The 24,699-nt window shown below is 41.1% G+C and overlaps 1 protein-coding gene across 1 annotated transcript in view; it reads right to left on the bottom strand.

Moving 5' to 3' along the window:
- LOC124863709 (germ cell-specific gene 1-like protein) overlaps positions 1 to 24,481 on the bottom strand; it is a 32,572-nt gene extending 8,091 nt beyond the window's left edge. Inside the window, exons 1-3 of the mRNA XM_047358150.1 lie at positions 23,944 to 24,481; positions 10,297 to 10,344; positions 4,021 to 4,173 (exon numbers count right to left, since the gene is read on the bottom strand). Of these exons, the coding sequence (XP_047214106.1) occupies positions 4,021 to 4,173; positions 10,297 to 10,344; positions 23,944 to 24,232 (490 nt within the window). The 5' untranslated portion in view covers positions 24,233 to 24,481. The remainder of the gene's footprint in view (positions 1 to 4,020; positions 4,174 to 10,296; positions 10,345 to 23,943) is intronic.
- Positions 24,482 to 24,699: the final 218 nt, after the last annotated feature.

Below are 24,699 nucleotides of genomic sequence, written 5' to 3'. Positions count from 1 at the left end.
CACAAATAGGTTTCTTTCAATCTTCTTCTAAAAACATACTTTAGGAGCTATTTGATTTCTATTATCTATTAAGTAATGTTTGCCATGACCTGCCAACAGATGAAACTACCTTTAAAAGTAACATTCAAAATTGTATGTAACTCTAAAGGTTAAAAAGGTTAAAGGTTTACATTAGATTAGAACAGCAGTGAGTCTTAGTACAACATGATCCACCAGGAAACCAGTGCAGATCGGAGCTGCAGCCCAGCCTCTTCCTCAGTAATAAATCAGAACGTTCACAATCATCACAATTAGCCATTACACTAAATCGATTGATTTAATACACCAGTAATTAGACATTTAATCAATTAGACATAGAGGCGTAATATTTTATGGAATTACAGCAAATCAAAAAAAGTGAAAGTGAATGAGTGGAAGGCTCGTTACTGGTGAAGATGTGGATCATAATCAATCATAATCTGTGAGCTGCAGGAAGACGTGTTTCCATATGAAGCTGAGCCACTTCAGGTTTGCAGCTCTCTATAAACAAAGTATTGCTATGACTCCACCATGGCGGTATGATGGCAGTGGTGCAGGAGGAGGTTTGTGTTCTGTTTAAAACTGTTCTGTTAGTAACTCAGTGGCACAAGGAAATGTTTCCCATCATTTCTAAAGGGAATGCTAATTATGTTGGCTATATTCACTATAATAGAATGTAAGGTTCTATTGTTGTTGCAAACATGAAGATCTCCTTCCAGAGTTTGAATGTCTACAGCCTGGAAAGGTTTGGAAGTATTTTCCTGGATGCAATTATTCTGATATTACCACACTTTATTACGCTATCCCATTTCAAATCCATCCATCCAGTTTCCAGCCACTTTCTCTAAAAGTGTCCACCAATAACCTTTTTCCTAGATGTTTTATCCATCAGGTTTTACATCATTTGGATACATGATCATCTGATGAGCGAAGAACAGAAGCCTAAAGGATTTTATCCTTTACTTCAGAGGAGGTTACTGGTAAATTTGTCCTCAGAGATCCGAGGAGCAGACCAGCAAATAGAGCCAGCTTGTGTAAGAGGTTTAATCTGAATCGGGATGAACACTCCTGGCAGAGATACTAAACCATCTGACCCAAAACATCCTCTGTCAAATCTGCATCACTCTCACTCCTCTTACCATTTATAAGGCTGCTGGAAATCCATGAATTTTTTTAATATCTGGAATACAAGCCGGAATTTGCATACTTTTCCTTGGAAACTAAAGCTCTAATCACACTTACTGGTTAAAAAATGTTTTATATTGAAAACAAATGTTTCATATTACTGCAGACAGTTAATGAAGGATGAAAAGTAGTAAAATAGTTGCATTTGTCTTTCATTTTCATCTAATGTAGATAATTTACAGAATATCCTTTCATCTCATTTAAAGCAAAGCAGCCTGAATGTGATGTACATGCACCTCACACGAAAGTACTCGGCCCCCTTGAACTTTTCAACCTCTTGCTACATTTCAGGCTTCAAACATAAAGATATAAAATTCAATTTTTTTGTGAAGAATCAACAACAAGTGGGACACAATCATGAAGTGGAATGAAATTTATTGGATGTCAAACTTCTTTAACAAATAAAAAACTGAAAAGTGGGGTGTGTAATATTATTTGGCCCCCTTGCATTAATACTTTGTAGCGCCACCCTTTGCTGCAATTACAGCTGCAAGTCTCTTGGGGTTTGTTTCTATCAGTTTTCACATCGAGAGACTGAAATTCTTGCCCATTCTTCCTTGAAAAACAGCTCGAGCTCAGTGAGGTTGGATGGAGAGCGTTCATGAACAGCAGTCTTCATCTCTTTCCACAGATTCTCGATTGGATTCAGGTCTGGACTTTGACTAGGCCATTCCAACACCTGGATACGTTTATTGGTGAACCATTCCATTATAGATTTGGCTTTATGTTTTGGATCATTGTCTTGTTGGAAGATAAATCTCCGTCCCAGTCTCAGGTCTCTAGGAGACTCCAACAGGTTTTCTTCCAGAATGGTCCTGTATTTGGCCCCATCCATCTTCCCATCAATTTTGACCATCTTCCCTGTCCCTGCTGACGAAAAGCAGGCCCAAACCATGATGCTGCCACCACCATGTTTGACAGTGGGGATGGTGGGTTCAGGGTGATGAGCTGTGTTGCTTTTACGCCAAACATATCTTTTTGCATTGTGGCCAAACAGTTTGATTTTGGTTTCATCTGACCAGAGCATCTTCTTCCATATGTTTGGTGTGTCTCCCAGGTGGCTTGTAGCAAACGTTAAATGAGACTTTTTATGGATATCTTTGAGAAATGGCTTCCTTCTTGCTACTCTTTCATAAAGGCCAGATTTGTGCAGTATACGACTGATTGTTGTCCTATGGACAGACTCTCCCACCTCAGCTGTGGATCTCTGCAGTTCATCCAGAGTGATCATGGGCCTCTTGGCTGCATCTCTGATCAGTCTTCTCCTTGTTCAAGATGAAAGTTTAGAGGGACGGCCGGGTCTTGGTAGATTTGCAGTGGTCTGATAGTCCTTCCATTTCAATATGATTGCTTGCACAGTGCTCCTTGGGATGTTTAAAGCTTGGGAAATCTTTTTGTATCCAAATCCAGCTTTAAACTTCTCCACAACAGTATCTCGGACCTGCCTGGTGTGTTCCTTGGTCTTCATGATGCTCTCTGCGCTTTGAACAGAACCCTGAGACTATCACAGAGCAGGTGCATTTATACGGAGACTTGATTACACACAGGTGGATTCTATTTATCATCATCAGTCATTTGGGACAACATTGGATCATTCAGAGATCCTCACTGAACTTCTGGAGAGAGTTTGCTGCACTGAAAGTAAAGGGGCTGAATAATATTACATGTCCCACTTTTCAGTTTTTTATTTGTTAAAAACGTTTGACACATCCAATAAATGTCATTCCACTTCACGATTGTGTCCCACTTGTTGTTGATTCTTCACAAAAAAAATAGAATTTTATATCTTTATGTTTGAAGCCTGAAATGTGGCAAAATGTTGAAAAGTTCAAGGGGGCCGAGTACTTTCGCAAGGCACTGTATAATTAATCTGAACATTACGTTTTGTGTTTTTAAAATATTTACCTGCTGAACAATTACCTAGATATGCAATATTTTAATTGACATTGAAAACCACACAATTTCTGAATTTTTTTAAATCGATGTTTTTCTATTTTCATGGTTTATAATTTTTTTGGTCTACACTTCCCTGCTCTAACTTGCAATTCATGCATCAACATCAGTGGTTTTAACACCATGTGAACACAGCAGGACAGGATTCTGTCATTTTGTGCAACAATCCTGGGTTTTGTGCCAGTTTTTGCAGTTTCAGCTGTATGATAATCTAAATCAAAGAGTTTACAGCTGGCCTCAGTCTGAAAATAGTAACTGGGACTGCAAATGGTTGGGACTGGATCACTCCCGACCTACCAATCTGCTGAAGACTGGTAGGTCTGAGCAGCCTCCATCTGAACAGTGCAATGCCGTACAAAATGGTTCTATTATGTTTTATCTCATTTATGGTGAGCAAGAGAGATGAATGTGGAACAAAGGTTTTGCAATTATCACTAATATTCATTTCGAGTGTGATAGTTAAAAACGTTCAATGAGATTTAAGAGTGACTTTATAAATTTGACAGACTGCAGGACATAATCAGAACATCTGTTTGCCTTTGTTCAGACTTCTTTGTGGATCACATCCTGCAGTCTGATAAATTCTGACCTTCAGTCGATGCCTTTTATCTCCAAATGAATCAGTTAAGTGAGTCACAGTACTAAACAGTAATAAAAAAAACAAAAACATTTTTCTCTCTTCAATCACTGTCGTTTTCATGGCTGAAGAAAGAACAACTTCAGTCCGATGCTAAAATAGGAGCAAATTGCTGGACTTGATGGCCGTCTGCATGTATTTTGTACAATCTGCTTTGTGAATCCAGTGCAGAAACGAAGCAAACAGTGGGAGGAAAAAGCCTTACCAGCTGCTTTATGTTTTCTTACCGGAGAGCACGGTGAAGACGGCAGCGAAGGCATTGAGTTTGAGTCCATCGATGACGTTGCTGGAGTGGAAAAGTTCCAGACACATGAGGCTGAAGCCGACCACCAGGAGCAGGATGTACAGCACCTCCGAAACCACAGACAGCCACAACACACCTGCAAAAAAAAACTACAGTTACTCAAAGATTCCCTGGAGTTTCAGTATTTCAGTTTAAAAAGGTTCTACATTTTATAGATTCATTACAGGCAGAGTAGTATATTTCAAGCACTTCTATCTATTCATTTTGATAATTATGGCTTAAAGCTAATTAAAGGTCAAAATTCAGACTCTGTGAAAATTTGAATATAACATGAAACAGATAAGTAATTTTTTAAGACATAAATGTTAATCTATGACTATGTTATGACCATGAGTGCTGTATCCAAGCATGTTCATGGAAATTTGAGTGGAAGGAAAAAGTGTTGTAGAAAAAGCTGCACAGGCAACATAGAAGACAGTCCTTGTGTTATTATCCCAGTGATGTTCTAATCTATCTGGATGCACCTGCATGGTTTTCTTTATTGATATTACAGATCCCTGGTTATCACAGGGATCTTTCACCTCATGACATTCTGCTCAATAAACAAATAATCTTGTTGATTTTTTCGCCATCTCTATTAAAAACTGTAAAAGCTCAAAATAAGCTTTTGTTACAGGAGCAAAATAACAGTTTTCAACGGGGACTGTATTGAGCAGAGCTGTGGGAGTGACAGATGCATCAAGGATTGAGCAGCTTCTGCAGCAAAACTGATTTTCAAAATAAAACAGGAAATGAGGGAAATATCATTGAACATGAAACTGGAGCTCAACAGAAACACATTTTCAAGAAAATCAGAATAAATGAAAACTCGGAGAAGTTTGACTATGGAACCAGTTCAATCCAAAACAATTAAACTCAGAGACCGTAATACAGTTAGCTGCTCCCACATGTAAACATTAATCAGCAAAACATTCAAACTTATTCCTCATATATTATGTTACATTATTCAAAGGATGGCCCAGTCATGACTATTCAGATGAAGTAATTTCCCTCATAGATAAAAAACAGACAAACTTTGCATTTTCCATCCATTTCATATTTACATCCACTGACTGTTTTCTGCTTTCTCTTGAGCTGAAAGTTTTTATTTCCGACCCGCCGACAGAAACAGCATCCAGGAGTGTAAACCCTCCCGTGAGGCGGAGGCAATATTGTTTCCCATTTCTGTCGTCCTGAATATGATTATCAGCAGACTTCATTGAACTGCAGACAGTCAATAAAACATGTTTGGAGGGACTTGGCTGATAACAGGAAGGCAGCAGCTCATCAGACCGAGTCTCAACACAAGCGGATATAATTACTTACTTTAATTACAGGCGTGTGTGTTTGTGTCAGCGACGTCTGCAGGTCCTGAGTGTGACGCTTGTTTAGCGCCATTTCTTTCATGGCTTCTCTATAGATTTCCAAAACAAGAATGGAAAATTTAATTAAATTTAGACCCTCAGGGAGGCTCACTCACCTGGAAGAGAAACAACCCCATACATGGATTATATCAGGATGCTGCACTGCTGGTTCCACACAGGACTCGTCCCAAACAATCAGAGAGGATTCATCTGAGAAGATAACTTTGCACAAGTCTTCTGCTCTCCAGGCATGAACATCCTGCAGAATATTACCCCAACTGGCTTCTTGCTGCTGCTTCTGGCCAAGAGACTTCACTTATTGCTTAAGCAGATGACCACAATCCGGTTGTTGCACATTTTGAACAAGCTCTGCACTGGTGGCAACAGGAGACATTCCTGCAGCTTGGTGGATCCTCCTCAAAGTCCTTAAACCTTCTACACTGCAGTTGAACCTTTCAGCTTGAAGTTCTTGATGATCCAGACAAAGTTTAGCTGCAGGTTTCTTACCAGTAGCGAGGTCATTTAGGTGCAAAGTGATGATGGCTGCATGCTTTTGTTTTCCATGTAGACGGTGACTGTAGGGTTGCAGCAGGATACATTCAGCAATCTCAGCGCAGAGGAGCAACCCAGACGTTGTCTGGTTAAGTAATGAGTAAGAATTTAAACAACTTTTTAATTTAAAATTCAGTGGAACAGGTTCACATCTCTCTAAGATACTGAATTATTTCTTAAAACCTAATTTAGTTTTATGCGAATTTTACACAATTCAACCCGATTTACTTTGTCAGAAACTCCAGAAGACTCAGGTGGAGGCCTCAACCATCTTCTGGATCAAAGACTACCTGACAAACAGACCACAGTTTGTGAGACTGAAGGGTTGTGAGTCTAACCAGGTAGTCAGCAGCACAGGAGCACCACAGGGGACTGTACTCTCACCATTCCTTTTAACTCTGTACACCTCAGACTTCCAGTACAAGACAGACTCCTGTCATCTGCAGAAATACTCGGATGATTCTGCAGTTGTGGGTTGGATCAGAGATGGACAAGAAGCTGAGTACAGGAAGGTGGTGGACCGCTTTGTGGCATGGTGTGAAAACAATCATCTCATTTTGAACGTGACTAAAACAAAGGAGATGATTGTAGATTTTAAGAGAAACAGGAACAAGTCAAAAACTATTTCTATCATGGGAGAAGAAGTGGAGGTGGTGGAGGAGTATAAATACCTCGGTGTTCACCTGGACAACAGACTGGAGTGGAGATGCAACTGTGAAGCCATCTACAAGAAGGGACAGAGCAGACTGTACTTCTTGAGGAAGCTTAGATCCTTTGGTGTTTGCAGCAAGATGCTGCATATCTTCTATAAGTATGTTGTGGAGAGTGTGATCTCTTCTGCCATCATCTGCTGGGGAAGCAGCATCAGAGCCAGGGACAACCACTCTGAAGAAACTTGGATAATAATAATTATTATTTTAGAAAGTATTTTGCAATTCAGCTGATAAAACCCACCTAGCAGCATATTGGCTTCAAAAGACAGCAAAAGAACAAGATTGTCTGGCTTTTCCCATCATCTCTGCTTCTTTGCAGCACTTTTTTCCTGAGATGGTTTTAACAGATGAAACCATCAGAGAACTTTTATTAACAAGCTGCTCAGTGTGAAGCTGTGAATTTAAAGCTTACAGCAAAAGGCACCAAAGAACTCTCTTTCTTCTGGATGCTCAGATATTCCTTTCATCAGCTCCAGGATATAAACATTACGTGGAATCCAGAGCCAGGTGGAATACTGATCAGGTGGGATGTTCTGCTCATTTAGAGAACAGGTTCATTGTCTGGATAAATTTGGTGCACACCGTGTCATCCTGATCATTTCAAGGCTTTGGGTTCCAATAACTTCAATAAATCAACACTGACAACTCAACTAAAAACACTCAGCTTGTTCATATATCAATTAGCACATGTCAGTTTCCCTCCACCTGCTCCTTCATCAGCATAATTATACAAAGCTGATGAAGGCCTCTGGGTGGGTTCAGTCTGGGACCATCTTCCAGATTATATAGTGCAGACCAGCATACAGATTTGGCTTTTTATGCACAAGAACTGATTTTCTCCAACTCACCTTAAAATGTCTCTCCAAACCACAACAAACTTCCTGCACACCGATGGGCTTCCCTGAATCTCCAGAATATGAGCGTTTTCATGTCCATACAGGGTCAAAGGAGGACCTGGTGTCTATCTCCAGGGGTCACTGGCTACACCCTGGTGGGTCACCAGTCCATCACAGATGGCACAGGACAAACAACTATGCAAACTCTCATACCTAACCCAGTTTGGAGCGACCAATTAACCTATCAAATATGAAGCAAAAAACAGGGTCTAACTTTTCTCAGTCAATTTCTGAAATGTGGATGGATGGATGGAAAGAAGGATGGATGGATGGATGGATAGATGGAAGGATGGATGGTTGATGGATGGAAAGAAGGATGGATGGATGGATGGATAGATGGAAGGATGGATGGTTGATGGATGGAAGGATGGATGGATGGAAGGATGGATGGATGATGGATGGAAGGATGGATAGATGGAAGGATGGATGGTTGATGGATGGAAGGATGGATGGATAGATGGAAGGATGGATGGAAGGATGGATGGAAGGATGGATGGATGGATGGAAGGATGGATGGATGATGGATGGATGGATGGATAGATGGAAGGATGGATGGTTGATGGATGGAAGGATGGATGGATAGATGGAAGGATGGATGGTTGATGGATGGAAGGATGGATGGATGGATGGATAGATGGAAGGATGGATGGAAAGAAGGATGGATGGATAGATGGAAGGATGGATGGTTGATGGATGGAAGGATGGATGGATGGATGGATAGATGGAAGGATGGATGGATAGATGGAAGGATGGATGGTTGATGGATGGATGGATAGATGGAAGGATGGATGGTTGATGGATGGAAGGATGGATGGATGGATGGAAGGATGGATGGATGATGGATGGATGGATGGATGGATAGATGGAAGGATGGATGGTTGATGGATGGAAGGATGGATGGATAGATGGAAGGATGGATGGAAGGATGGATGGAAGGATGGATGGATGGATGGATGGATGGATAGATGGAAGGATGGATGGTTGATGGATGGAAGGATGGATGGATAGATGGAAGGATGGATGGTTGATGGATGGAAGGATGGATGGATGGATGGATAGATGGAAGGATGGATGGAAAGAAGGATGGATGGATAGATGGAAGGATGGATGGTTGATGGATGGATGGATGGAAGGATGGATGGAAGGAAGGATGGATGGATGGATAGATGGAAGGATGGATGGTTGATGGATGGAAGGACGGATGGATGGATGGAAGGAAGGACGGATGGAAGGATGGATGGATGGATGGATGGAAGGATGGATGGATGATGGATGGAAGGATGGATGGAAGGATGGATGGATGGAAGGAAGGATGTATGGATGGAAGGATGGATGAATGGAAGGATGGATGGATGGAAGGATGGATGGATGGAAGGAAGGATGGATGGATGATGGATGGAAGGATGGATGGATGGAAGGATGGATGGAAGGATGGATGATGGAAGGATGGATGGAAGGATGGATGGATGGAAGGATGGATGGATGGATGGAAGGATGGAAGGATGGATGATGGATGGAAGATGGATGGATGGATGAATGGAAGGATGGATGGAAGGATGGATGGATGGATGGATGGAAGGATGGATGGAAGGATGGATGGATGGATGAATGGAAGGATGGATGGAAGGATGGATGGATGGATGATGGAAGGATGGATGGAAGGATGGATGGATGGATGAATGGAAGGATGGATGGAAGGATGGATGGATGAATGGAAGGATGGATGGATGGATGGATGAATGGAAGGATGGATGGAAGGATGGAAGGATGGATGGAAGGATGGATGGATGGATGATGGAAGGATGGATGGATGGAAGGATGGATGGATGGACATACATTCTTTAAGAAATTCAGAATCTTTTTTCTTGTCCCACATTTATTCAGACCAAGATACTAATTTCACCCTTTTCCAGCCTTTTTAAGGATGAAATAAAGAAATGTGAAACCAAAATGTTCCAGTTTGTGTTCTGTATGACCAGATACAGTATATGTCATAACTGTTGTCTCTGTTTGTCTCATAGATCTTGTATGTAGGCTCAGCATTTGGGCAGAACACGCAGCTTCTGCCACCAGGTGGCACCTTTTAGTGCGAGCTGTGGGCGGAGTCAAGTACAGCCAGGCCACACACCCACTAATCAATTGACTCCGTCCACAAACACCAACTTTTAATAAAAAGGTCTCCAGGTTCAATGGTTTGTTAAAATCCTTATATTCCCAAGTCTGTATGCACACACTGAAAATGGAGTTTTAAAAAATTTCACTTTGACAAAAAGTCTTTCAGATGCTTAAACGCACCAGAGAATCTCTTTTTGCAAATTATCATGGAGTAAGCCCGTTATATCGTTGTTCTGTCTTAAGCAGATGTTTCTGAATGTTGTTAGACATCGTCAACATCTCCTGTCCTGCTTCTGTTACAAACTCACTTGAAGATGTTTGTGGTAATTTCCCCATTGAGCTCATTAAGATGCATCCTTAATGTAAACCTGTAGGTACGATGCTTTTTAAAAAAGTCCCATTTTTGTCTCTGCAGGGTTGCTCGTTTGACACCCCCTGACAATCACAGAGACCCAGAAAAGAGATGTGAATGGTGGTTTTTGTATTTTTTTATTTGTTTCCTCAGATTTCACTTGGCTCTGGGAACAGGTGGAGAGCTGCAGGGAGTGGCGGCAGAGCTTTAATGACCGTCATTACTCACCTCTCTCTGACGCTGGGGCCAGATCAATGAAGCTCCGGCACTTCTCACCTGAGAGGAGAGACAGCGAGTCCAGGGGTAGAGAGGGATGGAGGAAAGAAAAGGTGAAATGAGCAGGGAACAAAGCAAAGAGAGGAGGAGACGAGCCAAGAAGGGAGAAAGAGATGAAAATTAAAGCAGAAAGTGACAGAAGGAGCGTTAATGCATCAAACTGGTATCAATTATTATAACATGTCAGGTTTGTAAAAACAGCCAGTAACTCTGAATGGCCCTCAGCTGCTAATTCATGTCTTATTCTGCAGCAGAGTCTCTCCTATCAGGGCAGAACTTGTCAATGTCACCTTTTCTGACAATCCCACAAGGAAACGATTGGTTTAGTCTGAAATGAATTTATTTCAGTTTAGTGCTTCAAAATTGGTTTTTGGACGATAGATAGCAGCCTGGGTAACAAAGGAATTTGCAGTGAAGATACCAAAGTTATACATTTATTTATTACAGACATGATTCATTAACAAATGACACATTAGAGTGTTTTCAAGCATGAATGACCTGTTTAAGGTCATGCCACAGTAGCTCAGGTCCAGACTTGACTAGGTCATTCCAAAACCTTCTCTTTGGGATCAATTAATTACAGCAAGTCTTTCAGATCCTGAAGAACCAAGCAGACCCAGACCATCATACTACCACCCCAATGTCTAAATGCTGTCATAGTTTTACACCAGATGTAACGAGACTAAAAACGTCCACTTTTGCCTTCTCAGTTCACAGAATGCTTTCCTAAAGGTCTTGGCCATCATCCAGATGTTTTTTGGTAAATGTGAGACATTTACCATCCCACATTAAGGCAAGCAGACAGCCTTCACCTTTCAAACAGTCATAGAAGGAAAATGTGCCAGTTTTACATGGAAAAACAAGAATCCATATCAAGATAGTTTTGCGGTTTGATAAGTAGATTAGACAGAAAATCATCTCCTCTGATGAAGTTGCTCTCTTGTTTCCTTCTTTAGTTGTTTGTATCTAGAGATTTTCAGGACTAAATTAAAGGTAAACTTCATGCTGAAATTACATCTGTTAACACTGTCATAATTTACATTTGTTAAAGTAATGAATTTTTATTCACTATTCAGAGCTGCAGAGAGCAGATTTAATAACATTTCTCTTGGGGGTGTTTGGAACCTTCTCGGCTACATATTATTTCTTTCTAGCACGCTCCGGCGGCTGCAGGGAGTTCATCAGAGCTCAGAGCGACCCGACGGGTCACAGATCAGCAGCTGCAACACGAGCCATTACTCAGGCCCTGAGGTGTCATGGAAAAGGAGTGGGCCCATCCATAACCAGCCGGATTACCAAAGAAACCCTACTCCACACAGTCCAGATGAAGACACTGTTTCAGGGAAACGCCGGATAATTTCAGTTTGAAGCACTGAAACAGAACATCTAGAACTGCTCTGAAACAAAATGACCACTGGAGGTTTTGCTTCTAAGATGCACAAAAAGCATCATGTCATGTGTGCAAGGTGCATCTCAATACTTAAAATATAGTCAAAAATCTAATTTTTTCAGTAATTCATTCGAAAAGCAAAACTCATTTATTATGTAGATTTGTTCCCTACAGTATTTCAAATGTTTATTTCTATTCATTTTGATGCTTATAGCTGACAGACAATGGAAACATAATAGTCAGTTCCTCAGTAAATTTAAATATTAAATATAAGACCAATAAAAAAACAGATTTTTAATACAGAAATATGCCCCTACTGAAAAGTATGTCCATCTACTGTGCGACTTCTACACTAAATACTTGGTCTGGGCTCCTTTTGCATGGGTTGCTGCATCAATGTAGCATGGCACAGAGGAGATCAGCCTGTGGTTCTGCTGAGGTGTTCAGGCAGCCCAGGTAGCTTTAACAGCGACCTTTAACCTGGCTGCATTGCTGGCTCTGGTGTCTCTCATCTTACAACATCCCACAGATTCTCTGTTCGGTTCAAGTCAAGCCAGGATACTGGTGTTACCATAGTGATTGAAACAGCTTTTGGTACCTTTGACGGTGTGGGCCAGAACCAAGTCCTGCTGGAAAATGAAATCAGCATCTCCATAAAGCTTGTCAGCAGAAGGAAGCATGAAGTGCTTTAAAATGTCCTGGTAGATGACTGTTTTGACAGTGGAATTGAGACAACACAATGGACCAGAACCAGCAAATGATCTGGTACCCCAAATCATTACTGACTGTAGAAACCGTGGAAGGTCTGACTCCAGCTGCAGTCTGCACCTTTTGAATCCCCCCCAAGCTCTTGAATGGGCTTTGCCCAAACCACACGTTCTCCTTCCACTCAACTTTCCATGAATATGCTTGGATCCACCAATTTTTTTTAACCTTTTAGTGGAGGTAGCCAGTGACTGTCTTCAGGACAACTGTCACCAGTCCTCCCCATAATGTCTACACCACAATCATGGGAAAATAAACTTTAAGGTGAAATTCTAACATGTTACACTGTATCTGTTTGGTTAATGTTAACTTTTCAGTTATAATTTATTTTATTGAGATGAAGCTTTATAGTTTGAAAACAAAGCTGCACTAGACATACATGTGCACAGCTCCATGAAACTGGCCTTAAAACAGACATAAATGTTCAAGAAAACCTCAAAATTCAGTAAATGTTTGGTTTTCCCTTTACATTTTTCCGAGTAAAAGCTTTGTCTGTAGTTTCGAGACAAACTTAAACTCTAAGTATGCTTGTTTAGGATTTTTGTAACTTTTTAAACATATTAATTGTTAAAATAAATTTGTATTTAATTTATGTTAAGAAAACACCAACCTTTGCAAAATTGATCATGAGCGGACAAATCGGTAGCCATCAGGATCATTTTATTTTAGGTGTAAATTCAATTTAAAAATCAAAGTAGAAAACATAAAAATCTGACTTAGGTGAAGATAATAGAAGAGAATGTTGCTTCGCTTCGCTTCCTCCAGGTGAATCGTATAGAGTCAACTCTGATCTCTAACTTGACCTCTTGAACTCTAACCTCTTATGGGATCAGATGTATTTCTCCATCAGTGTGAGCTTGACATCACTGCTCTTGGAGGAAGAATCACTTCGAAAATCTCCTCAAACACCATCTACTAGGTTCTCTGTAACGTGCGTCTGCAGAGTTCTGTTCACCTCATAAGTTCTTCTCATCCCCCTTTTTCATTTGTGATCCTGCAGCTCGGTGCTGCAGATGAAGCTTCCTGTCTGTCTGCATTGTGTGGTTCGTGGATCACTGAAGAAGTTCAGCATCTTAACCGTGGGATGTGAGTTCTTTACTTCATCCAGAATTGAAGTCAATCCACCCACAAGGCAATCTGACCTCTTTGCTATGATGAAGAAATTCTGCCACAAAATTAGCTCCGTTGTCCCACCAACATAGCACTGACTGCATAACCTCCCAATGTTTGCATGAGTAATTTCCATAAAGATCCTCATGGATCAGGACCGTGATTTTACTTAATTTATTTTAGTGGATAAATTGCCTTTTACGTTGAATATGCTGTTTAAATTAGTCAGATCTGCCACTGCTTTGTTCTTCTTTCATCTGGTGACCGTTTCAGTCGACCACTGACTGATAGACATCTTCCTGAAGGCCACTTGTGCAGTCAGGACAAACATGCAGACCTTTAATGTGGAATGCATGACTTCCATGTTCCTCATTAACTCTCGCTAAAGACTAGTTAGGGGGAATCTGTCCCAAACAAGGAGTCAGAGAGACCGGAACATAGAAAGCTGCTCTTCTGTTGGATCATTTGTGCTTTATCTGCTCTAAATCTGCTGATTTATCAAAAAAAGCGATTACTTCCTTTTGCCTTCATTAATGTTCCTCCTGCGAGATGTCTTCCTGCAATCAATACTTTTGAAAGATCTTTCAAATTTACTTCAGTTCAGTTTACTTTATTTATATTTGTACCACAAGTTTAACAATTGTCAAACAAAAGGCGCCTAAGTTGACTTGTTTATACTAACATGTTCCTCCTGCTGCAGGCAGACAAGACAAGAATCTGATGATCGAGTCATTAGGAAACAAAGAATTTAAAGATATTTTGTTCCATAAACGTCATTTATTGTGTTATTTTTTTGGTTTTATTAAACTAGAAATATTTATTTTCATTAGATTTTTATGATTTACTCCTTTTGACGTGGTCTTAAATGTATTTAATTTGGGCAGTGGGGAAACACGAGGTGTTTAAACGGGGTAATTATAGTCAAGAAAAGGTCAGACCATCCATCCATCCAACCATCATGGATGGATGGAAACCTGGGTTTCTCAGGGCCTTTCAAACATTTGTATTTGGATTTTACCTGCTTTTTCAGTCTTTGGGTCTTGAATAAATAATGCTTGGTAGAAAAATAAAACTTAAGGTCCAAAACCAGATATTTTGCACAGATCTGCAACTGCAACCCATTTGTAGTTGAAACTCATCTAAGATCTCTCCAGCCATTTTTTCTGAGGTTAAAAGAGATCAAGTGGTAAAAAAAAACAATAAAACTCCAAAGAACAGCATTAAGTGTGCTGCAGCCCAAAGGTGAGCAGCTCAGCGTCTGATTAGGACATGAATTTAAAATGTAATTAAAGAGTGAGCAGCTCATCTGTGGCCTGATGACAGGACCAACAGCACAATCAGTATTCCTACTTACACCTTCCTACATCACAACGCAGCTCTGAAATGTTAATTACAGACAAAAAACCAAATAACGCCACTTATCACATTTTCAGTACATCAGGATGTAATGAAACTGATTCATTTCAGGCTTCAGGTGCTTTCCAACATCTTTTCTCCCTGTTTCACTTCAAAGTCCCATAATTCCTGTTCGGATCAGGCTTTCATTGCAGACCCCCTGCAGCTGGGAAGCCAGTTTAATCAGGGGTTTGATGTCGTCTGGAGGTTAATTACAACTCTGATGAGTATGAATGGTTGTGAGAAACAACAGGTAAAGAACCTGAGTGTCAGTCTGAATCATTTAGTTGAAACATGAAGAACGTGTCCATATGCAGTTATAATCAGACTAATTATACAGCAGACGGGCGTAATTACTGTTAATTACTGTTATTTTAAGTATTTATCACAAACTTTGTTAAATTCTACAAATATGTAATAAAGTTGTCCATTTCTTTGAATCTGAGTACGCTATTTTTAATAACTGTACAGTGTTTTATCTTATATTGTAAATTTGCCCTTACTGTACTGTCTCTTATTCTTATACTATGTTACATGTCTGAATCTGCTTGCTTCCCTTTTGTCACTGACTGGTAGACATGAATTTCACCCCCTGAGGGACAATAAAATATATTTCTATTCTATTCTATTCTATTCTGATTAATTTGAACCAAAACCAAAACAAATTATAAATCATTATACTTATTAGAATATTTTTTAAAGTATAAATAAGAGTTCAATGAAAGTGATGCACTGCACGGTGGCCCAGTTGGTAGCACTGTTGCCTTGCAGTGAGAAGGTCCTCGGTTCGACTCCTGGCCGGGGGTCTTTCTGTATGGGGTTTGCACGGTTTCCCCGTGCATATATGGGTTGTCTCCAGCTTTCTCCCACAATCCAAAAGCATGACTGTTGGGTTAATCTCTCGAAATTGCTCTTAGGTATGAATGGGTTTCTGCATGGTTGTTTGTCCTTTGTTGCACTGGGCTGGCGGCCTGTCCAGGGTGTACCCTGCTTCTTGCCCGCAACAGCTTCCCCACGACCCTGAATGGAAGAAGTGGGTTTAGAAAATGGATGGATGGATGAAAGTAAAGCCGAAGATGCTAAAATACAAAATGTACAAATACCAGAGACAGATGGATGGATGACCAAATGACAGACAGAGAGAGATACAACTAAAAACGATGAACCAAAAGTTAAATGGCTCCTTAGAGGTTTATGAGACAGCTGAATGAACTGAAGGAGATTAAACCGGCAACAGAAAGGCACGAACATTGATGGCCCTGAGTTTATAGAAAGGTCATTTCAGCATAAAGTGAGCTGAATTTTAAGCCTCCTCTTGCATCAACAGACCCTGTTCTCATTACCGCCGTTAAAACAGTATCAAGCTGAGCTCCTTACGTGTCTCTCAGCCAGTCGGAGCAGATTGTTGTGATGTAATGAAGAGATTAATCCTCACTGAAGAGTCCATGACTATTTTATTTTAACCTTTAACTGCCCTGTGTCTCCAAAACCCTCCCATAAGTCAGGGTTTCCAACACGAGTTAATGAATGCTTCAAACCCCCGAGACTCATAAATAAAAAGGTGTTTTCACAGAAAGATGCTTCTGGAAAAGGAAAACAGGAGTGCTGGAGAATCTCGTTCTGAGCACCGAAATACTTCAAATTTATATGAGGATATCATCTTATTTCTGTTTTCCAGTTACAGGATAAGTAACAAACACTCGTGTTGTAAAATCACCTAAAAAAATGACTTTTCACAGAAACAAACTGATAAATAATTTTTACAGTTTAAAGGTAGGTTAGAGGTAACAAGAAGATACATGATACTGGGTCTATGATGCAAGACAAACTTTAACTTGTCCGTTCCAGATATTGCAGTTTGTATGCTTGTCGAAGGATGTTTTCACAGCTGAGGTGTTTAAAACGAACTCTGGTTCGTTTCCCCCTTGGTGCGGTTGGTTTGGATCAAAGCAAACCATAAACAACCGCTCTAGAGTTCGTTTGGAAAAGTTTAGTTTGTTCAAAACGAACTCTAGAGCGGTTTAATTATAGTGTGAACGAATTCGATCTGACACAGCTGCCAGGAGGTACGCTGCAAGATTAAGCTAATCGCCTTTCTGTTTGCGTTGCATCGTGGGAAACAGGAGAGTAAATAAACTTATAAATAGGGACGCATCCTTTTTGTACACATCTTCTTACAATCATTTGGTATACTTTTCAGAGAATTTTGCTTGAAATAGTAACTAGAAAGACACGAATTATATAAATTCTCCGTATTTTCTGCAAGCTCAGAACACAGCATCTGCTTCAGGGGAAGGAGCAGGGATGCGTCCAAACTAGTGAACCTCATCAGGGTTCAACTGCAAGGGAACTGAGGCCTATGACTTCACCAGAGTTCACCTGTTTGGACTATCCAAGGAAATCATTTCCAGTCCAAACAGTTCAGGTGGGAAGGTGACAATAATCAAAGAGGCAAAAAATAGGAAAAGAACATTTAAAGTTTGTGCACCAAGATTACGAACCACCAGAGAATCTGCTCAGGACAAGGAGAAAGTGCCTCTTTAGGTCCAACACATGCTGCCGTTTCCATTGCTCGCAGAACAAGCCGGATCCCATTCAGAGGTTCTGTTACATCAATCTCTTTGGGTCAGAGTCACATCTGGACACTAATAGGACATCAGCAGTGGTCTCTATTGATCTGGGTTTGGATATCTGAAGGGTTTGTACTTGGAATTTGGAACCATGGTTGTTAATGTCAAAAAGATGCTGTAAAAAACAGTGAGTCTTGCAGAGCTTCATTCAAAAACAGATGCACTTAGCTTACTATACAATACTATACATTCAATGCACATTCAATCCAATCCTGGTTCTGGTGTTTTTAATGGACAAAAGGTCAGACAATGAGATAGGGATGTGTACTGAATTCGGTACTTTATAGGTACCGACCGAATTCCGTCTGTACTACCGAGTACCCATCCACGTAAATTCAAACTGTTCCATGTTTCGGTACCTAAACGCATCATTGTGACACTAAGGAAGTGGAAGAATGAGCAATTTTCCATGCCGGACATGAACACAGCATTGCACGCACAAGAGCAAGGTAGCCGCTGGTACCGTCAACAAAGCAAGCATGGCTGATAGAAAGCAGTAAATGAGCAGTAAAAAGGCTACGAAACTTTTCTGTTTTCACCTTAAAATGTGCCATGTAAGCAGGGCCTAAGCTCCCTCGGTTTATTCTCCTGCACCGCTGTTTGACATTAATCAGTCTCACTGGTTTCCATTCCAGCAAACCTTGCATTACTATTGGCCAATGCAGTTTCCACTAGAGATCCAAAATAAATTGGGACGGCAGATATTATCGGCCAATATATATGTAATTTTTATATCGGCATCGGTCCGATGAGCAAAAATGTTCGGTGATGTCATATTGTTTGGTTTGTGTGACTGCCGGATTCTAAACAGTCCCTGAACGCAGCTGGAGACGCCCCAATTCGCGCATGCGCACGTTAAAGTTCAATGGCAGGTCAACGCTAAAGCTAACATGTCAGCAATCTGGGAGTATTTTACGGTATCCCAAAAAGACAGCCGAAAAGCAATATGCAATTCGTGCAAAGGTGAAGTTATGCGAGGTGGTGAGCACGCAAGATCTTTCAATACCACAAATTTAAGAACACATTTAAAAAATAAACACCCATCGGTGTACAATGAATACCAGCAACAAACTAATGTTAGCAAGCCCGGAGCTACCGCTAAACAGGGAACTATTGCACAAGTACTGGAGAAAACAAAGAAATTCAGCAAAGATTCAGCGACAGCCATATCTATAACAAAGAGGATAACCGAAATGATTGCGCTGGACGACCAGCCTTTCTCTATAGTAGAGAACACACTGTTTCGTTGGCTCATGGAACACATGGAAGCATACCGAATCGCCATTTTTTTTCTGACACTGGACTACCTGAACTGTACAAGGTTGTTGCTGCACGCATTCGTGAGCAGTTGGATGGAAATGTGACTGCTATCAGCTTTACGACGGACATCTGGAGCTCCACTGTCAGTCAAATAAGTATGTTAAGTCTCACAGCTCAGTGGATTGATGAGAATTTCAAACTAAAACGAGCTGTGTTGCATGCCCACAAATTCACAGGCTCTCACACAGGCGTGCAATTGCCGCTGCGTTTGACGACATGTTGGCTCAATGGAACATTTCCAAAGAGAAAGTGCACGTAGTCCTTGGTGACAACGCTGCCAATATGCAAAAGGGACTTGTCTAATGTGGTATTAAAAGCCTTGGTTGCATGGCACTCAAACCTCAGTTAGCTGTACAAGATCGACTTATTAACCAGCGTAGCGTCTCTGACTGTGTTGCTATGGGAAGACGTTTAGTGGGACATTTCCAGCATTCACAGCTCGCTACATCACAACTGTGAAACATCCAGACAGAGCTGGGCTTGCTTAACAAGACCCCCCAACAAGATGTCACAACTCGTTGGAATAGTACTCTGTACATGATGAGAAGCTTACTGGAACAGAAACGTGTGCTCAGAGTGTATGGGGCAGATCACGAGTTCCCCGTGTCATTGACTTTGAAGCAATGGAGTCTTATTGAAAACATGACCACACTGCTGGGCCCATTTGAACAGCTGACGCGAGAAATAAGTTCACAATCGGCTTCTGCTGCGGATGTGATGCCCTCCGTTGTGGCACTAAAACGTTTACTAAGCAAGAACATGGAAACAGATGCTGGAGTCGGCACTGCAATTCCACCTTATTGGAAGCAGTTAATAAGCGCTTCACGTGAGCTTTCTGTGAACCGCTTTACTACCTGTCAACCATTTTGGACCCAAGATACAAAGATTGTTACTTTCACACTACACTGAAGGCAACTGCCATTAATGAACTACAGCAAGAAGTTGACATGATGACAAATGACGAGGATACAGATAAGGCTCCTGCAGAAGAGGATGGACCAGGGGAAGAGGCACAGACTGAGCGATGAAAGCGGGCATTCACTGATGAACATGTTCGGCGCTTGCTCAACTTGTACGCAATTATCTTTCGGCTCCATGCACCAGCACAGAGAGTGTACGTCTCTTCTCAGCTGCATCACTTATTGTTGATGAAAAAAGAAACAGAATCCATTGTGAGAAAGCAGAAATGCTTCTCTTTGTTAAAAAAAACATGGACTTTGTTATGAAGTAGTTGATTTCCAACATTTAACAAAAGCACTTTGCTTCACTGACACTTAAGTTCACATTGAAATTAGGGTTCAAAGTCATAGTGTAATGCACACTTAAGTTCATACCTAAAACTGAAGGTGGATGTTGACAGTTAGAACAAATAAGTTTACAGTCAGATAAGCTGAGCTTCTATTTTTTTTATGGCTGTTTGTTGTTACAGGGGCTTTGTAAATGTTCCTGCTACATCTTTGCCTAAATTTTTAAAGGCCAGTGCAATGTGATTGTACAATTTAAAGGCAAATTTGCATTTTCAATTAAAAAAAGAATATGAATTTTTCCTATTATTATTAGTATGAATATTAAAAATTTACATTCATTTTAATATCGGCAAATATCGGATATCGGGCACAGCAGCAATACCAATATCGCACATCGGTATAAAAATATCATATCGGACCCTCCCTAGTTTCCACAACCAGAGCTGCAAGAACAAAACATCCTTCGGTTCGTGCAGCTCTGGTTTGGCAGTTCTTGCAGCACTCGAGCTCTTCTGAACTATGAAATGTCTTGACAAGAGAGAACTTTGCTCCAGAAGACTAGAATAAAAGGCTAATTTCTCTGTTTAGATGTTTTTACTTTTCATAAATTTACATCATATATAATCCTGCCGACCTCCTGCTTGCACTTCTACACATGAATCCATAACAGCTGCATCGGTGTCCTTGCCAAAGCTCATTTCTGCTTCTCTGATGGTTACATTCATTTAGAAAAGTTCAGGAGACATTTTAGAACAACATATGTTGCCTTTAAGACCACACTTCTTCCCACGATGTCCATTTTTCACAGGAATCCCACATTCTGCACAGATGTCTGAGGCAGAAGAAGGAACAGCTCCTGTCTGCAGTCCTGACCTGCTCCCAATAGAGACTGTTGGAGAAGTTAATAACCAGAAGTAAGGGCTGCTGGAACTTAGATGAACCAGTACAGAACTTTTCTTTTTGGCTTAGCTACTCCTTTACCACCACAAACAAGAGCAACAACATCATTACTCCAAAGGAAGCGTGGTTTGTTTATACTTCTTCATATGTGCTTCATCCAGGCATCCTTTGTGGGAAACATTTCTGTTTGCAGGAAGAATGAGACAAAGTAGCACCAGGAACTGTCTATGGCTTCATGTCCTCAAAGCCAGAATGACTTAAATACTCGGAGAAGGATTGGGAACATTACAAAATGAGAAAATCTGCATGAAAACAACTTTTTCTGGAATGTGTTGCAGCAGTTGTCACCACCTCTTCAAGCTCTTACCTTAAGGGAGGCGTTTCAGGACAATAAGACTGAACAACAGCTTCTACCCAAAAGCTGTTGCTGCTCTGAATGCCGCAAACTGAAATGTATGCGTGTCTGTGTGAGTTTGTGTGCATGTGTAAATATGTATATGTATGAGTATACAACTATATAATACTTATTTGAACTGCACTTTTGTTTTTTCTCTTGCATTGTCTTCGAGAGCTGCTATTTTTAAATTTTGTTGTGCGTTTTTGTACAACGACAATAAAGGGATTCTGATTCTGAAATACATGAAGTGTCTGCTTAAGTCACCTACTTAAACTCGTAACTTATAACTGCTGCAAAAGCTCAGATTCAAATGCGGACCAGTTGACCCAACAAAGACCTTAAATTCTGCTGAAAGTCTGAAATAGAGAATCCAAATCCACAAACCTTTAACTCATAAATTCACAACATACATCCTGCCATGAACATGATGACATCTATGTGCAGCTAGGAGTGATGCAAACCCAGTTTTATCATGATTCAGGCAGCCACCATCAAGTAAATATGCTCAATAAAACATAAAACCAAGCAAGAAATCTGCCAAATTTCCTGCGGCTGGGCTTTTTCTGCAGAGTTAATTACAAACACTGACAAGCAGAGACAGACGTCTGTGTTTTCTGATACTCAAAGTTACCAGATAATGTCGCGTCAGGGGTGCCATGAGCTCTCTAAACAAACAAGTCTTTGGTAAAACAGTCTAAATCAACGAATAATTAAAAACTTTTCTCGTGTCAACTTACGACTTAGACTACAGGGGGGTCTTAGGATGAATGTTGAAGAGATTATGTTTTTTTCCTCTCACATTAGAAGAAGGGAAACTGAGTTCTGTTTTAGCGCGAGATTCTCTGTAACTTACTATTTAAATGCTGTGAATTTAGTCCCTGACAAAGACCCAGTTTGCTGGTTTTGTAAATAATTAGATGTTTTTCTCCCTAAGGAGGGTTTATAGGAAACCACACTGACACAAGAGGAACGAAAGACTCAGGAAACCGACTGGACTTTTAACACAAAATACTCCAGAATGTTTGTTCATTTACAAGTATTCACATCTCTTTAACATTTTATTTCATGTTTTACAAACACAAACTTCAGTGGGTTTTATCGAGTTTTTGTGTGATAGGCCCAACACAAAGTGCATAACCTAGAAGTGGAATGAAAAGAATTCATTGTTTGCAACATGTTTTTTCACAAATAAAGACCTGACAGCGTGGCGTATGTTTGTATTCAGCCCCCTGAGTTAATACTTTGTAGAATAACCTTTTGGGGTCTCTACCAGCTTTGTACTTCTGGAACAGGGGTGTCTGCATGTTTTAGATGTGTTTAGGTGAATGAAAGCAGGGAAACATCTAAAACATGCAGGACACCGGCCCTCGAGGACCAACTTTGGACACCCCTCATTGTTGAACAGCATTTTTTAACTCATGCCACAGATTGTCGTTCCATTGTAGCCCTGGCTGTATGTTTAGGGTCACCGTCTTGCTGGAAGGTGAACCTCCACCCCAGTCTTGATTCTTTTGCAGCCTCTAACAGGTTTTCATTCAGGATTGCTCTGTATTTATCTCCATCCATCTTACCATCAGCTCTGACCAGCTCCACTGTTACTGCTAAAAAAAAATGCATCCCCATAGCATGATGCTGCCACCACCATGTTTCACCTTGGACATGGTGTTTTTTGCCACAAACAGCTTTTGCATGTAGGCCACGCAAAACTCATCTGTCCAACGCATCTTCTTCCACATGTGTGCTGTGTCTCCTAAATGGCTTTTAGCGAGCTGCAAACCGGAGCTCTGAAGGCTTTTCTTCCCAACAGTCTTCCAGAGAGGCCAACATTTGTGGAATGCAGTTTTACTGCAGGTACTTTTTCCAGGAAGCAGGAAGTTTTGTGAAGAGAAAATGCAAAGCATTTTTTAAATTATAATTTAGTCATATCGGTTTAAACTCTTGATTCAATTCGGTGTTGGTGAAATTCCTTTAAAATTAGCTACAGTTGAGCTTTTCCATGGACTTTGGTGACCTCATATAAGTTTTAAAGTGTAATCACTCTGAAAGTATCAACAGTTTATTAGGCTTTTATTTTTTGCATTTTCTCTCAAATACACAATGGCTGAACAAGACCAACAGCATTAACATTAATGGCCCTGTTCTGGACCCAATAATGGAAGTGCCTTTAGAAATAAGGAGGTTCTGGAGGAAAAACATTCCATGTTTCACAGCTAAAAAAAGACACATAGTTGTTCTGTCAACAGATCCTAACTGCAACTCCTCCAGACTTTTCTGTCCCCTTTTATTTCTACAGCAAAACCATGCAAACCTAGTCCGTGGGTTTTATTCTTAACAGTCTCTAAAGTACGCGCTGTTATGGAGGACGGGTTTTTGTGTGCGTAAAGACGCCAAAACCTTTTGTAAACACTTGTATAAACAGGGAGTCTTCTGGAGGGATGTACCCACCTGCTCCGTGGATGTTCTCCTCGCAGGAGTACCAGATGCCGGTGTGGAAACGGCGGAAGAGGAAGCGGTCGTCCCCGGTCTCCCAGCTGTAGTGCACCTTGTTCTGGTCCGTCTCGTTCACGCCGTAGTCGATGCAGTTGTGGCTCCGCTGCTTGCTGCAGTTGGGCTTGGGGACGCGCTGGGTGCCCTCGCACCAGTATGTGGTGACGAAGGCGGTGGTGGAGAAGAACAGAGCCGCCAGGTTCAAAGCTACCGACAGCAGCGCGCGACATTTCCGCGTCGTCTTCATGGTTTCCCGCCAGAACCATGCGGGAAGCAGGGAGACAGAGGCGGTCAGAGGAGGGAGCGGAGAGGCTGCATGGCGCGGAGGCTTTACGCGCGTCTCCTTCCTTCAGGGTTGTCCTCAGCGCAGACTGAGAGCTCGGAGTTATAAATGTCTTCTTCCATCTACTACAGCTTCTCTGCTGAGGTCCTGCAGCTGAGAGCCGCTCCGTCAGAGAGCTCAGAGAAGTGAGGCTGAGAGCGGAGCATCCCTCTGCTTTCCTTCTGACGGCTGCTTGTGCGTCATCACCTGGACCGAACCGTAATCACACACGGTTCGCACTTCCATTATCCCCCGCTTCTCACTGCTGAACGTCACTCCTTTACAAGATCAGTTATATTATTAAATATTTTGATCACCAGCAACAGTCTAAATTCTAAGATCCAGTAAATAATATTTATTCAAAGCTGCAAACAAAGGTAGAAAACAAGGCT

Source organism: Girardinichthys multiradiatus, chromosome Y (genome assembly GCF_021462225.1).
Source record: "Girardinichthys multiradiatus isolate DD_20200921_A chromosome Y, DD_fGirMul_XY1, whole genome shotgun sequence".
Classification (NCBI taxonomy): Eukaryota; Metazoa; Chordata; class Actinopteri; order Cyprinodontiformes; family Goodeidae; genus Girardinichthys; species Girardinichthys multiradiatus.
This window is presented reverse-complemented; position numbering and strand designations above follow the sequence as displayed.